We start from the raw sequence: 13,039 nt of genomic DNA, 5'->3' as shown, positions 1-13,039 counted from the left end.
TACCATACCAAGAGTAAGAAATTTAAAAAGAAAAGAAACTAAGGAACAAAAATTAAAAAAAAAAAGAATACCAAGACTATTGGGGAGGAAGGACTCTTCTATCCTGTTAGGTTTAGTAGTAGGGAGCCTGCGAATTAAACTGACAAAAGACAGATTTAATCATGTCTGTAAGGGAATTCATAGAAAAATGCAACTCAAAGGGTCAGTTAGATTTGGGGACCTACATACCATCTTAAGAGAAGGGGAGAGGGGAAAGGACGCTTCTGGGAAAACATGACTTTTTGGAAAGATAAGGGGGCCTTGAGGAGAGCAGATGGGAGGGAGGGAGGATTCTCGGCGAGACAGTGTCTGGTTGGACTTGACACAGAGCCTTCTTTTCCGATGAAGAGTCAGCCATCCCTGCCTGCTCCCAAGGAGGGGGTTTAGGGCGATTGGTTGAGTCCTTTGGGTGGGTGGGGGAAACTGTGCTTGAGATTTCAGGAATTCAAATGCCTTCTGTTCAGTGGTTTTTATGTCAAGTGGCATATTCTGGACCCCTTCAGAGAGAGTCCTGAAACCAAAACCAATCTGGTCTGAGGTTAGTGTCAGCAATTCTGGAGACTGGAAGGCCGAGAACGTGAGTGCACAGCATAGGATACTGGAAACGGGGACTGGCTGAGGGCGGCCGTGGGGAGAAGGCCCAGAGACACGGCTCTGCGGCCGGTCCCGTGAGCGTCTGTGCGGACTGCAACAAAGGCAGGGAAAGTTGGTCCAAGCGATGGAGAGGAAGAACAGGAAACGGAATATTTTATTGATGACAGCCCAGAACACAAATGTTACTTCTCACCAAAAAAAGGAGACAGGCACTTAGAAACTCAGGGGAAAGAGAGCCAATGTCAGAAGTGAAACAAAGGAAACTGCTACACGATTTTGAGTAATTGATAAAACCTACAAAAAATGATCATTTGTCCGGTTGCAGTAAACATCCTCCTTAGGGCTGTGCGAGAGTCACGGCACTCCAAGTGCGGAAGGAAACTTGTCCGAGCTGTTGATTCACAACAGCAGTTGGAGTTGACGTATAGACTTAAACACGGCCAGAGGACAGGACAGGCTGTGGGTGTTCATCTTGATGGTATAAAAATAAAACGTGCCATCAATAAAAATAAAAGGGAATGCACAGAAGGATTGGGGTGCTAATAATACACTTAGAGGGGAGGGACGGTGGTCAGAAGTTCTATCTAAAGCTACAGAGGTGTCGAAGAGATGAGCCAGTATTACAGCAAAATGCAGAGCAGGGTGATGAGAAGGGGGTGGCTGCGGGAAGGATGGCACGGGTTCGGGCGGTTGTGGAGGAAACCGCAGAGCAAAAACAAAGGCTGCTTGAAGAGCGGTTGCCTAGAAAAGGGAAGCGAGACCGAGGAGGGGAAGGGTGGGACAGAGGCGCGTCGCCTCCATTATACACCCTCCTGTACTGTTGTCCTTTCCCCGTGTGCTGCATTCATTAAATATAGAAAGCAATAACTGGTTCATTTTTTTTTCCATTTTTTAAAAAAAGTAGCGTAAGATTGGAGTAGGAAGATGGCTCGCTTGGTTTCTCAACTGTTTCCTCCAAGTCTGCTCCTTTCTCAAGACAAAAGCAGCTTTTAGTTCTGCTCTTCCCTGTCTGGATTCTTGCCTCATAGTTTGGACCTTTTTCAGGGAGGACAAAGGGTTGCAGATAAAATAACTTCGTGTAAGAGTGAGATGTGGCCGCTCTGCACTGCAGTGCGCAGACAGCCGAAAGGTGCGAACACCTCCAGGAGATGCTAACGTTCTGTGTCTGCTCCGAGTCACGTGTCCGTCATATTGTGCATCTGATGTATGTTGTTTCTGTGTAACAGTGTGTAAGCAGGTTCTTAATGTTTTTATTCTAAAGTAGTTTGGGTTTTTTTTAGAAACTTTTTTTAAAGAGTTTATTTATTTTTTAGAGAGGGAAGGGAGGGAGATAGAGAGAGAGAGAAACATCAATGTGAGGTTGCTGGGGGTCATAGCCTGCAACCCAGGCATGTACCCTGACTGGGAATCGAACCTGCGACACTTATTCTAAAGTAGTTTTTAATAATTTATGTTTTACCATGTTGATGAAATGTATCTAAGTGGTCTTATTTTAGGATATATTTTTCTATTATAAATAATGGTGTGTTAAATAGCCTTCTACATACACCTTCAGCTACATCTCTGCTTTTACCTTTCATTTAAATTCCTTAAAGAAGTACTAAAACATTTTCTGACACATTCTTCAGTTTTTCATTAAGTTCTTTTATGTCTTCAAGAAAATTATTTCTATCTCATCCAGCTTTCCTAGTTACCCTCAGCACAAGGGTTGGTCTGCATCACCCAGCTCACCATTACCAGAGCAGTGGTCCTGATCCTGTGTGACATTTCAGGGGTACAGACCCCTCAAACAAAGTAAAATGTAAATCACTCAAAATATGTGGCCAGAAGTCATCCGGCATCTATAATAATGTAATTATTTGGAACTATTAAAATAGTGCTAAAGCTTTACAAAGTAACTGTTCATTCTGATTATTGTCAGTGTCACAAGGCTTCCTAAGTGGATTTTTGATGGTAAGTTGTATTTACATCGAGGACATGAGTCATGACAGCCGCTGGATGTGAAACCGAGGGCCCGGCGCAGGGTGGTGCCCTTGGCCGGCGGCAGAGGGGAAGTGTGCGGCCTTGTGCAGTGGGGTGCCTTTGGACTGAAGTTCATATAGGCTCCGTTTGTGAGGGTGACAGAAAGTATGGACTTAAATACTGCTTGATTGTAAACGATAGTGATTTCAATAGAGTACCCGAGATAGGATTTATAAAACCGATTGTCAAAAATTTCTTGTAACCAGAAAAATAATGCAGTTATCCTAACAGAACACAGTGATACAAAGCTACTAAAGTTTACAAAAACTCTTTGATTTCCTTGCTCTGATACAATTTTATAGGCTATGCAACATTCTAAATGATTAACTTTTCTAACAGTGTGTGTTAGAAAAAGATGAGGAAAAGCACAGAGGACCGTGGAAACTTTTAGAGTTCCACAGTGATATTAGCATTTCACGGGATCGAGCGTCTACACCATGGTTTTCCCGTGGAGCAGATTATTGGTCCCCCTCTCGCAGGCCTGCCCGTGAACAGCCTTCTCAGCCTCTTCTGTTAGAGGGTATGGCGCACCTACATTTAACTTCTTTTACCTTCTCACCAGGTAGCAAGAATGCAAAGATTCAGTCGGGGATTTTTGGAAAGGGATCTACGTATTCACGACACAATGCCGAGAGACTTTTCAAAAAGCTGATACTTGACAAGATCCTGGATGAAGACTTGTTTATCAATGCCGTTGACCAGCCAATTGCCTATGTGATGCCTGGCAGTAAGGCCCAAACTTTACTGAATGGGCATTTAAAGGTATGATGTTCTAAAAGTTTATTTCATTTTATTATTAAACAGTGAGAGCACAAAAACATATTACTGAAAATTAAACTGTCTTTTCCAAAGCTTAGGGATACTGAATTTATTTTTACTGTCTTATATGAACGTATTCTTTCCTATTAATCTGCTAGGAGATCTTAAAACTGAACCCAAGTAATATAATACCTGTCAAAGTGAATTTAATGGGTTATCAGATCACTAAATCATCATATGTTTACTAAATTAACACCAAGAAGCAGTTCTGTACTAGGTGCTGGGGATACAAAGATGGAGAATGCACAGTTCCTCTTCCCAAGGGGCTTACTATCTACTGGGCATAACAGAAATATCCCCCAAAGTGCAATTATATACTAAATAAATGTGCCCACACCCACTCCTATGATCTCTCTCTGTCTCTCTCCCTCTCTCTCACACACACACAAAGGTAGACTTTATGGAAACGGAAAATTCCAGCCTTATAAAAAAACAAAAAGCCTTAGTGACGGAGATATCTCAGAGGGAAGAGGTGGTGAAAAAATGTCTTGGAGAACTTACAGAAGTCTGCAAATCTCTGGGGAAAGTTTTTGGAGTCCATTACTTCAACATCTTCAACACCGCCACTCTCAAGAAGCTTGCAGGTAGGTGTGTGTGTGAGTCTTCTGTTATGTGGCGTACGTTTACAGGCCGAAAGTTAGTCTTGCTAAGGTGCATAAATATAGCTCAGTCTTTTGTATTTTTATTTAATCACTACATTGAAAGTTCAGAGAAACTAGTTAAACTTATTCTTGAGATAAAATATACTCTCTAAGAGATATGTAGTGCTTTGACATAATTTTAATTTTATGCTTTCCTCCCGTGCTGGATGTCAGATACGGGTAATTGCAGTCTCTAACTCCAGATGGTACTTGATGATTTTTCTGTCCACTTTTGCCTGCCTGGGTGATGTTTAGCTGTGCTGTGTGCAGATGTCTTTGCAGTGAGAAGCTAAGTTCCTTATGGAAAGAGATGATGTCTCCTGCTTCTTTGAATCTGGCTCTGGCACTCTTCTATGTCTCCAGTCCACACATGCCTGCTGCCCTGAGTTTCGGCCATAGCTTCAGGCAGCTCAACCAGAGTTCTAGTAGGAAAGTCCCTGGAAAACAAGTTACGACGTCAGGGACTGACTAGCAGTGTCCGTTACCTTCCCCGTTCTTCCTCCGGAAATCCGACAGTCGTTACCTTCTCTCTCCTCCATTCCCACTCCCGCCACCACAGGTCATTGTGGTACTTCATCAGTTCTAAGATGCCATCTATTTTATGACACTGTTACTTGATGAACTATTAAGAAAGGAAAAATTTGCCCTGGCTGGTATGGCTCAGCAGGTTGAGTGCTGGCCTGTGAACCGAGAGGTCACTAGTTTGATTCCCGGTCACGGAACATGGCCTGGCTTGCTGGCCAGGTCCCCAGCTGGGGTTGTGCGAGAGGCAGCCGATCGATGTTTCTCTCCCTCTCTCTTCCTCCCTTCCCCTCTCTGAAAATTAATAAATAAATTCTTTAAAAAAAAAATTCTACTAAGCAGTGTTTTTGTTGCAGATTATTTTGACTTGTTTATACTTTGCATGCATGAAAAAATGCATAAAATTAAAGCAAGTTGCCAAATTTTTTTCCTGTCCCTATGTTTCTGTGGTTTCCTGCCTTCACATGCTAATCAGTCTTTCTGTGGTCATTTTATGTGGCTGTTAAGCTCAACACGTGAGGACCCGGCACCGCCATCACGCTGCGGACGTGCCGACAGTGCTAAGCGCTGTGACCGAGTTCTCACGTGGACAGGCAGCGGCAACCGCAGTGCAGCTGCCGTTCCACCGTCAGCACTTGTAAGACCCTTTGACCTCAGGGAGGTCAAACCATGAGTGAGTGTGTCTTAGAGTTGATGAAATACAGTATCTTGTTCTTCCTGGGCTATTAGGAAAGTTTTCTCACTGGTCTCCTTAACTCCAGATATGAACGTGGTATACATTTTAATCTTGCCAGACTTCTGCCAAAGCTCCAACAGTTCTCCAGATAAAGTACAAAGTCTATCAAGGATTTGCATTTCTACCGATTTTCCCATTTTATCTTCCACTAACTCCCTCCATAAACCTTCTAGTCTCTCCCAAAGGTCTGTTGCTTTTCCTCCACACACAGAGATGATGTGAAAATCACAGATTGGAAATCCATGCTTTGCTCAAGTCAAATGCGGAGGGATTATTACTCCCTCACTCCCCATAGCCAGTGCATTGATGGCGCAACCAGACCAGCCTCCGAACGCATCCGAACCCCTCTCTTCTCTCTACTGCTACGTCCTAATTCACTGCACCCTCGCTGGGTCCTCAGCGGCTTCCACTGGGCTCCCAGTCTCTACTCTTCCCCTCATAATCCATTCTCCATGCAGCAGCCAGAATGATCTATAAAATGACAGGCTTATCCAGCTACAAGACTGGTGTGCCATCTGCATGCAGAGGACTCAACAGCCTAACTGTTAAAGTCAGATTACCCGCTTCACCCTGTAGGCAGAAAGATTGGAGGAAGAACAGGTGTGGGTTGGGGGGGGTGTAAGAATTCACCTACTGTCTGTGTGTGTGCGCGCGCCCCTTTCCTGGAAGTACTGCAATACCAGGTCAGTGCGTGGAATGGATGGAGCAAGCTCCTATTCCTTCTTCCAGCGCCAAAAACCCATTTGATGTAATGCCCTCGGATATGTCTTTGTTGTGAGAACAGGGCGAAGTCTGGTTAAACTCTGAGGCACAGTGCACAGGTCTCCCCTCCAGTTTCTCCCACGTCCTTTCCTCTCCCCCCGTCCTTTCCTCTCCCGCCGTCTCTGCTCTGACTTAACGCACCTCGGCTGCTGGAACTGGATGATGGGATCGACCCTCTGGGCCTGTCTGCTGCCTCTTTTGGCACCAGCTGCCTTGTAGAAAATTGGCTCATGTGCCCAGTGCTCTGCAGTTGGTTGGCACTTAACAAACATGCTGAATGGGTGAATGACCATGAATGCAGTGGGTTTTCTATTGGTGGTAATTTAAATTCCTGATTTTATGTTCATGCACAGAATCTTTATCTTCTGATCCTGAGGTTTTGCTTCAAATTGATGGTGTCACTGAAGACAAACTGGAAAAATATGGTGCAGAAGTGATTCCAATATTACAGAAATACTCTGAGTGGACGTTGCCAGGTTCAGTATACAGCCAAATATGTAATATGTGTTTTCTAAAAGACTGTTTTAATGTTAAGCGATGCATCTCACTAGATTAAAATTCTGTGGCTTCTGGGTTGTGTTCATGCTTCCTACACCTTGTCACACTGATGCTCCGGTGCTCAGGGCAGCCCCCAGTGATGTGCCAGCCCCTCTTACCAGACAGTGGTGCTTAGGCCACCTGGGGAGTGCCAGCTACTGAACCCGTTAACCTCTGAGCCCAGAAGTGGCTGGTCCTCTTCAGGTAAATGCCCGAGGGAACAGGAGTGCTGGGTGCAGTTCGCCAGTCTGCCACCCTCGCGCTCTGTGGTCCTTGGCAGGCCACAAATAACCTCTTTGTGCTTCAGCTTCCTTATCTGAGGAAGGAACAAGTTATCTGGAAAGCATTTCTAAAGATAAAACTTAAGAGTGGAGTTTAAGCGTTCTGAAAAAACGAACATGGAGTTGGAATGCTAGCAAATCTTACTGTTATTAGCATGGAAAGAATCTGCCCAACCGAGGGCATCCTAGCAGATGTTCCCGAAGGTTACATTGGGCCGGTCACAAAGCACTTCCAATTACGAGCCTCCTCGGTGAGCTGGAGAAAGCACCGACTAAGGGAAAACTGAGAACAAAGACAGGCGTGGGAGACAGGACGGCTGCGGAAGTCTTCAGGGCCTCCTCCAACACACAGCCGCGGGGCAGGATGCAACCCACAGGCCACACTCAGCGTCTTCCCTGCTTCTGTAAGGAGTCTTGGGGGGGGTCTCTTCTCCAGGCCGATGGGAACGGTAAGCGGGCTGAGGAATGAGCGAGTATGCATTTCAAGTTCTGTCTGTGCATCCTTGTTTTTGACCCAGTGACAAAATGCCAGAAAGCAGGGTTTTCATCTCGGCCTCTGTGTGGTCACTACCGTGCTGAGCGCCTTGCTGTGACTGCACCGACAGTCGTGGTGGGAACTTCGTGTTCGGTCACTGCGGGGACTTCCTGGGAGGGCTTCCCCACATCAGACAGGGCGCTCTGTGGGGACAGCCAGGGTGGTGACGATCACCGCCCCTGTGAGGGACAGGCACTGTGCCAACGCTCTGCCTATTTTGTGTCACTCGATTCTCGCAGCACCCATTTTACAGGTGGACGTGGGCGAGGCCTTTTCGTTTCCCTGGCGTCCCACCGCAGGGGTGACAGCACCCTTCATCCCAGCTGCAGTGCCTCCCTGTGAGAGCCCGGGCTGGGGGGCAGGGCCCTTCCCACCAGGCAGCAGGGTGGCCCAAGGGTGAACCAACCCGGCCGGAAAGTACCACCCTTCACGAAACGGAGCGGGGCCACTGTGGGCCTGTGAGGAGGGGCTCCGTGTTCTGTGGGCGTGTGGGGATGCAGACACTTGTGGAAATTGCTAGCTTTGCCAACGTGTGCTTTCATACAGGCCCACGGCCTGCGTGGCACCTGAAATGTTCACAGCCGCTATGCACGGAGACGTTTGTCTTTGAAGAAGGAATTATGATGTGGAATTTTCTGACAGTCATTTACTAAGTAACTGGCTTTCACAAGTGAGGTACAGAGCAGAGTATGTTTCTCTTATATTGGGCTGCTTTTTCAGCATATGTAAATAAATTAACTTATCTCTTATATAGCACTTTATACCTTCAAAGGGCTTAACCAGGACTAACTGCCCAAGCAGTAGTGGGTAGGCCGTACACAACACAGCAGGAGCAAAACCTGAGGTCTCTAGTTACGTTAAAGAGCATCACAGGTTTTTTTTAATGAATTCTAATCCTCTTTCTTTAAAAAATAAATGGCCACTGAGCACTTTGGGGCTTTATGCAATAAATAAAAAAGAAAGAAAGAGAGAAAGGTTCCGTTCTTGAGGAATTGTCAAACCCGTGTAGCAAGGGGAGACACCAGGAGAGCAGGCAGGTGCCAGCCGAGCTGCCCATGCTGTGCTTCTCCTGGCGGTTGACTCACACGCAGGGCCGGCAGGGCGTCCCCCGTAAACGTGTGCGTTGTCCGTTTGTAGCTGAGGACGCTCCCCCGCGGCCGAGCCCATCCAGCAGCAGAGGCACGGGGAGAAACGACTCTGAGGGCTTCGATGAGGAAGCGCCTGTGTCTTCTCACTACTTTGCAAATAAAACCAAAAATGAAAGGAAGAGGAAAAGGGCACCAGCCTGCCAAAGGAGCAAAAGGAGAAAAACTGGTGATTTCAAGACAAAAGCGTAAGTCCCGCGGTGTTCTGCAATGTAGGGGGTAAGGGAGAAAAGTCCGAAAGTATAACAGCTCTGGTTTCCTTTGAGGCATTTTTAAAAATAAGCCATTATTAGATGTTATCTCTCTAACTACTGGAGTGAAGATGAAGGTTGTATCCAACACATTTACTTCAGATGTTTAAACTATCTACTCCTAAGTCAATTATCACTAAAATTTTCTGGTTCACAAAACCTCCAATATTGACCTTAACTTAGGGAGAAAAGAAATTTTTTATAATTGCTCTTCTTAAGAGACTTTTTCACCTAAAATACTCTAAATCGTATGCTAGCTGAATAAATACAGGGCTTTGTTTCCTCATTGCTGTGTGATTCTGTCAGTTCTCCCTACACAGCTTTCATTCGAGCAGAATCCGTGGGCCTCCACCTGGACGCCCTGCGCATTCCCTGTGGTTCATTAACACCCGGGAAGGCCACGCCCCAGCCTCCACAGGGCCGCAGAGGAGAGGCCACAGCAGGAGAAGCAGAAGGTCAGGCCATGCAGGCCTGTAGGGGTAGGCTCCTAGGGGTAATGCATCCTGTCCCTGGTGCCTGGTCCTGGGCCGGGACTGCTGTGCTGCAGGGCTCCTCGGCGTATCAAAGGGGAACAAAGGCAGCATTGTCAGGTGGGGCGAGGTCTGGGCAGCGTCAGCCTTCCGTCAGAACTGCTCGCTCTGGCAGCCCCTTTCCTGTCTTCTGCGAGGACGCCCTCTGTCCTCGCCATGTAGATAAGGCCTGGCAGGGTTGTGACCATCCCATCAGTCTGGGCAGTGTGGCCCCCAGATCCCTGCGTATCGGCACAGAGATGCTTGCAGGAAAGGGAACGAGTCCTCAGTAAATTTCCGCAAGCTGTTGTGTTTTTCTTTTGCAGTTTTTATACCTCTTTTCCTTCTGGGTAATAAAAAATTGAGTGAAGGAAGAGAGGGAAAGGCACATGTTACCAAATTTCATTTTCTTGCTAATTCCATAAACAAACATCTTGTATGTGCTAATCCTTCTGCCAGGATACAGAAATTAAAGGCATTAGTAAATGCTAGTTTAATTTTGTGGTTTTTCATGCGCAAGTGACCAACCAGCAGATGTTCTTCAGCAGGGACATTTTATTTTCTTCATTTATTCCTCCTCCGTTTTGGGAAATACTGATTTCCTCAGGAGCCCACACAGAGTAAGAGTCCTTAAAAGGCATCTGGTCCCGCCCTCTGGGGTTTATGAGGAGGAAGCCGAGGCCTGGCCTCGCGCGAGGCTGGCGCCAGCCCGTACCCAGCCCGATGTCGATTTCACAGCGGGGACTGGACACTGGCTTGCCCACGCCTTCACAGAGCACTTTCCTTTCTACACGTCGTCCCTAAAAACAGTTCTGATCTGTGTTCACTTGTGAGGACAAAGCAAACCGTATTTCAGTGCTCGTTGCCAGCTGATCCCGTACTCCGTTTTCAGAACTTTTGTTTGTGAGTGAAGCACTTTGCCTTCTGGCCCCAAGCCTGGGCTCACACTGGTCCCAACTGTGATGCTGGTTTTTAATTAGCCTGTGTGTCCGTCCAACAGGGGATTCTCCTCTGATCCCTGCTGGCTGAGACCAGTTAGTGGTGTAACTTCCCTTTACTTTTGTAACAGCCTCTCTGTATCTGCCCTTTGCTCGCCTCATTTCTACCCAGCCTCTCCGGCAGATAGTTCCCACAGTTTCCACGCTGCTCACCTGGCTGAAGGTCTCTGCACAGTGACAGAATAAATGTGGCTCCTTGCCAAGGACCTTAACGCTCCACCCTACCCCCCAGGGCTTTGCACCTTCAGAATAATGCACCACGAGCACCACGAAGGAGCTGTGTCTGGGCTCTCTGAGTGGGAGTGAAATGGGTGGCCAGGTGAGATGGAAGCTCCTGTTGGCAGTTGCATTCCATACATCAACATAAACAGCAGGTTTTTGCTAGGGGCTTAATTTCCCGGCAGGAAATCAGTGTGGGGAAATGCAGGGCTGTTTCTCTGTTCTTTTAGCACATCCCTGCCAGTTCTGCGGTAACAGTGCCCTGGAGCAAAAGTTAACAGTGTTGAAAACCAGTCTTCACCTAGCCCCACCAAAAGGCCGTTACCACACACGGGTAGCCCCTGAATTCAGACACGAGAGGCCACTGGCTTGCCCTGATGCTATGGAATTAGTGTTGGGCATAAATTCAGCCTGGTTACAAAGCAAAGCAGCAAGAAATACTTGAGTAAGAAAAGACTTCTTTAGAGAATGTGGCCAGCTGTTATTCTTGTAAACATGCAACCCTGTGATTTTTTTTTTTTTTTTTTTTTACTTTGGAGGAAGGAAAAAGAATATCCATTATCTTAGGCCAGTGAGGGAAGTGAAGTTCTGGAAAGACTTTGTAATAAGCTGTGAAGCTGTGGCGGGGGCTTCTTTCCTAGCTCTAAAGGCAGCGAGTGGGAGGTGCGAGCACACAGATCTGGGAGTGTAGGCAATCCAGCAAGCTGCCGGTGACGTGGCCGTGACAGAGACGTGCCAGGCCCGAGCAGCCACTCACAGGCCCCCGGGGAACCACATCAGCGGCCGTCTCCGGGCTGGATGGAAAGAGGCTGGGCTCTGCTCCGCCCCATCTCCACGCAGCCAGCTACCTCTCTCTGAACTGTGTGAGCACAGTAATTCCAGAGTGTCTGTCGTCTGAGCATCTGGGTCCTTAAAACAAGGTCGCCTAGCTCCCTTTATTTGGTCAGGGTAGATCTGGGAATGTGGATCGGGGCTGTTGTTTGGAGGGAGGGGTGCAGTTATCAGCTGTGAAAGGTGTGGGTGGAGAAAAGGCACATGGGTTGGCCTCAAGTCACAGAATTCAGAAGCAATCCTTGACATTTCAGGGAGACAAATGTGTCTGAAGAACAGCGGTCCTTTCCTCCTTGAATTGTAAAATGAACTAACCTTATCGAGGGGTTATAGGCAGAGAGACTCGTAACACCAAAGGAAATCACGGGTTGTATAGTTCTTTTCAGGTTGAGAAAAAACACTGCTCACTTGAGGTTTTATTTAACATTCCAATTTTCTTTTTTCACATTTTAGGGGCTCCACCACATGCAGAAAGATATCTTCTAAAAGTAAATCCTCCGGCATAGTTGGGCCAAGATCAGCTGTGCATGGTTCTCAGATGGCACCAGGAGCCAGTAGAAAATTGGGGATTATGGCCCCACCAAAGCCTGTAAACAGAGCGTTCCTCAGGCCTTCGTACGCATTTTCATAACAACCAAACCTCAGTGTGCAGAGATCCCGTTTCTTGTCTGTTGTCATCTGACCATCTGTGAATATAAAGTTGTTTAGTTTCATTATTCCATTTGTGATTTTTACCCGTATCTATTAATATTTAAATAAATGCTTGGGGTGATGGTTCTGTTTTTTAAATAACCATTTTCTTTTGAATAAGCAAGATTTGCTGCCTCTGCAAGCCTTGTGGCTGCTGTTTCTGAGAACATCTGAAGTGGCAGCTGAATCATCTCAGTGAGAGAGATTCTAAGCACGACATGAAACAGAAGCCGAAGGAAAAGACACGCATGCAGCACTGTAAAAGGGTAGAACTTTCTCTAGAAGATGTAAGCAAAATTAGAAGACAAACAGGAAAGATACATGACAAAGGATTCGTATTTGCAATACACAAAGAGTATCCCTAAATCGTTAACAAAAGGCAGACCAGTAGAAAAAAGGGATGCGAATAGGCTCTTTTCAGAAGAAGTAAAAAATGACCCACAATATGGGGAAGATACTCTGCCTAGTAAAAAATGTAAATTTAAACAATAAAATGCCTTTTCTCTTGCCTGTCGAACTGTCAACACTAATATCCCCAAATCCGGGAACAACAAGAGAACGGCCACTCTGTTGGTGAGAATACATTAAATGTTGGCGTAGTCCTTCCTTGTGAAGTGCCTTTCTTTTCAAGACCCTTCATAAATAGGCTGATTGGCCAGGAAGTCTTAATGTGGAATTTTGGCACCTCTTTTCAGAACTCCAGTACCCCATTTTTGGAGACATTTTGTTCGGTAGCTCTAAGTAACTTTGGTGACCTGTTTGGTGCCCCATTTCTTGACCTCAGTTAAGAGGATAGAGCTGGCGTGGCCCAGACTGAGGCAAAGTTGTTAAGAGCAAAGTCGGCTGGGAGCCTCGTGGCCTCTGCCTGGAGATCAGTGCTGAGGCGGACCCTGTACCCACCCTAAGGG

The 13,039-nt window shown here is 46.6% G+C and overlaps 1 protein-coding gene across 3 annotated transcripts in view; it reads left to right on the top strand.

Annotated features, from left to right (window-relative positions):
- The window catches only part of BLM (BLM RecQ like helicase), a 53,624-nt gene extending 41,323 nt beyond the window's left edge, over window positions 1-12,301 (top strand). The window contains exons 18-22 of one of the 3 annotated variants that reach the window (XM_045824784.1): window positions 3,218-3,417; window positions 3,866-4,058; window positions 6,489-6,611; window positions 8,626-8,821; window positions 11,895-12,301. In XM_045824784.1, the coding sequence (XP_045680740.1) occupies window positions 3,218-3,417; window positions 3,866-4,058; window positions 6,489-6,611; window positions 8,626-8,821; window positions 11,895-12,072 (890 nt within the window). In that variant the 3' untranslated portion in view covers window positions 12,073-12,301. Of the gene's footprint in view, window positions 1-3,217; window positions 3,418-3,865; window positions 4,059-4,385; window positions 4,770-6,488; window positions 6,612-8,625; window positions 8,822-11,894 lie in introns of those variants that run through there. The other 2 variants (XM_045824785.1, XM_045824786.1) reach the window with 2 other exon arrangements.
- The last annotated feature ends 738 nt before the right edge of the window (window positions 12,302-13,039 follow it).

This window comes from Phyllostomus hastatus, unplaced genomic scaffold, assembly GCF_019186645.2.
Source record: "Phyllostomus hastatus isolate PE091 unplaced genomic scaffold, TTU_PhHast_1.1 phas_scaffold_555, whole genome shotgun sequence".
NCBI lineage: Eukaryota > Metazoa > Chordata > Mammalia > Chiroptera > Phyllostomidae > Phyllostomus > Phyllostomus hastatus.
Note: the sequence above shows the minus strand (reverse complement) of the source record. Positions and strands in the feature narration are given on the sequence as shown.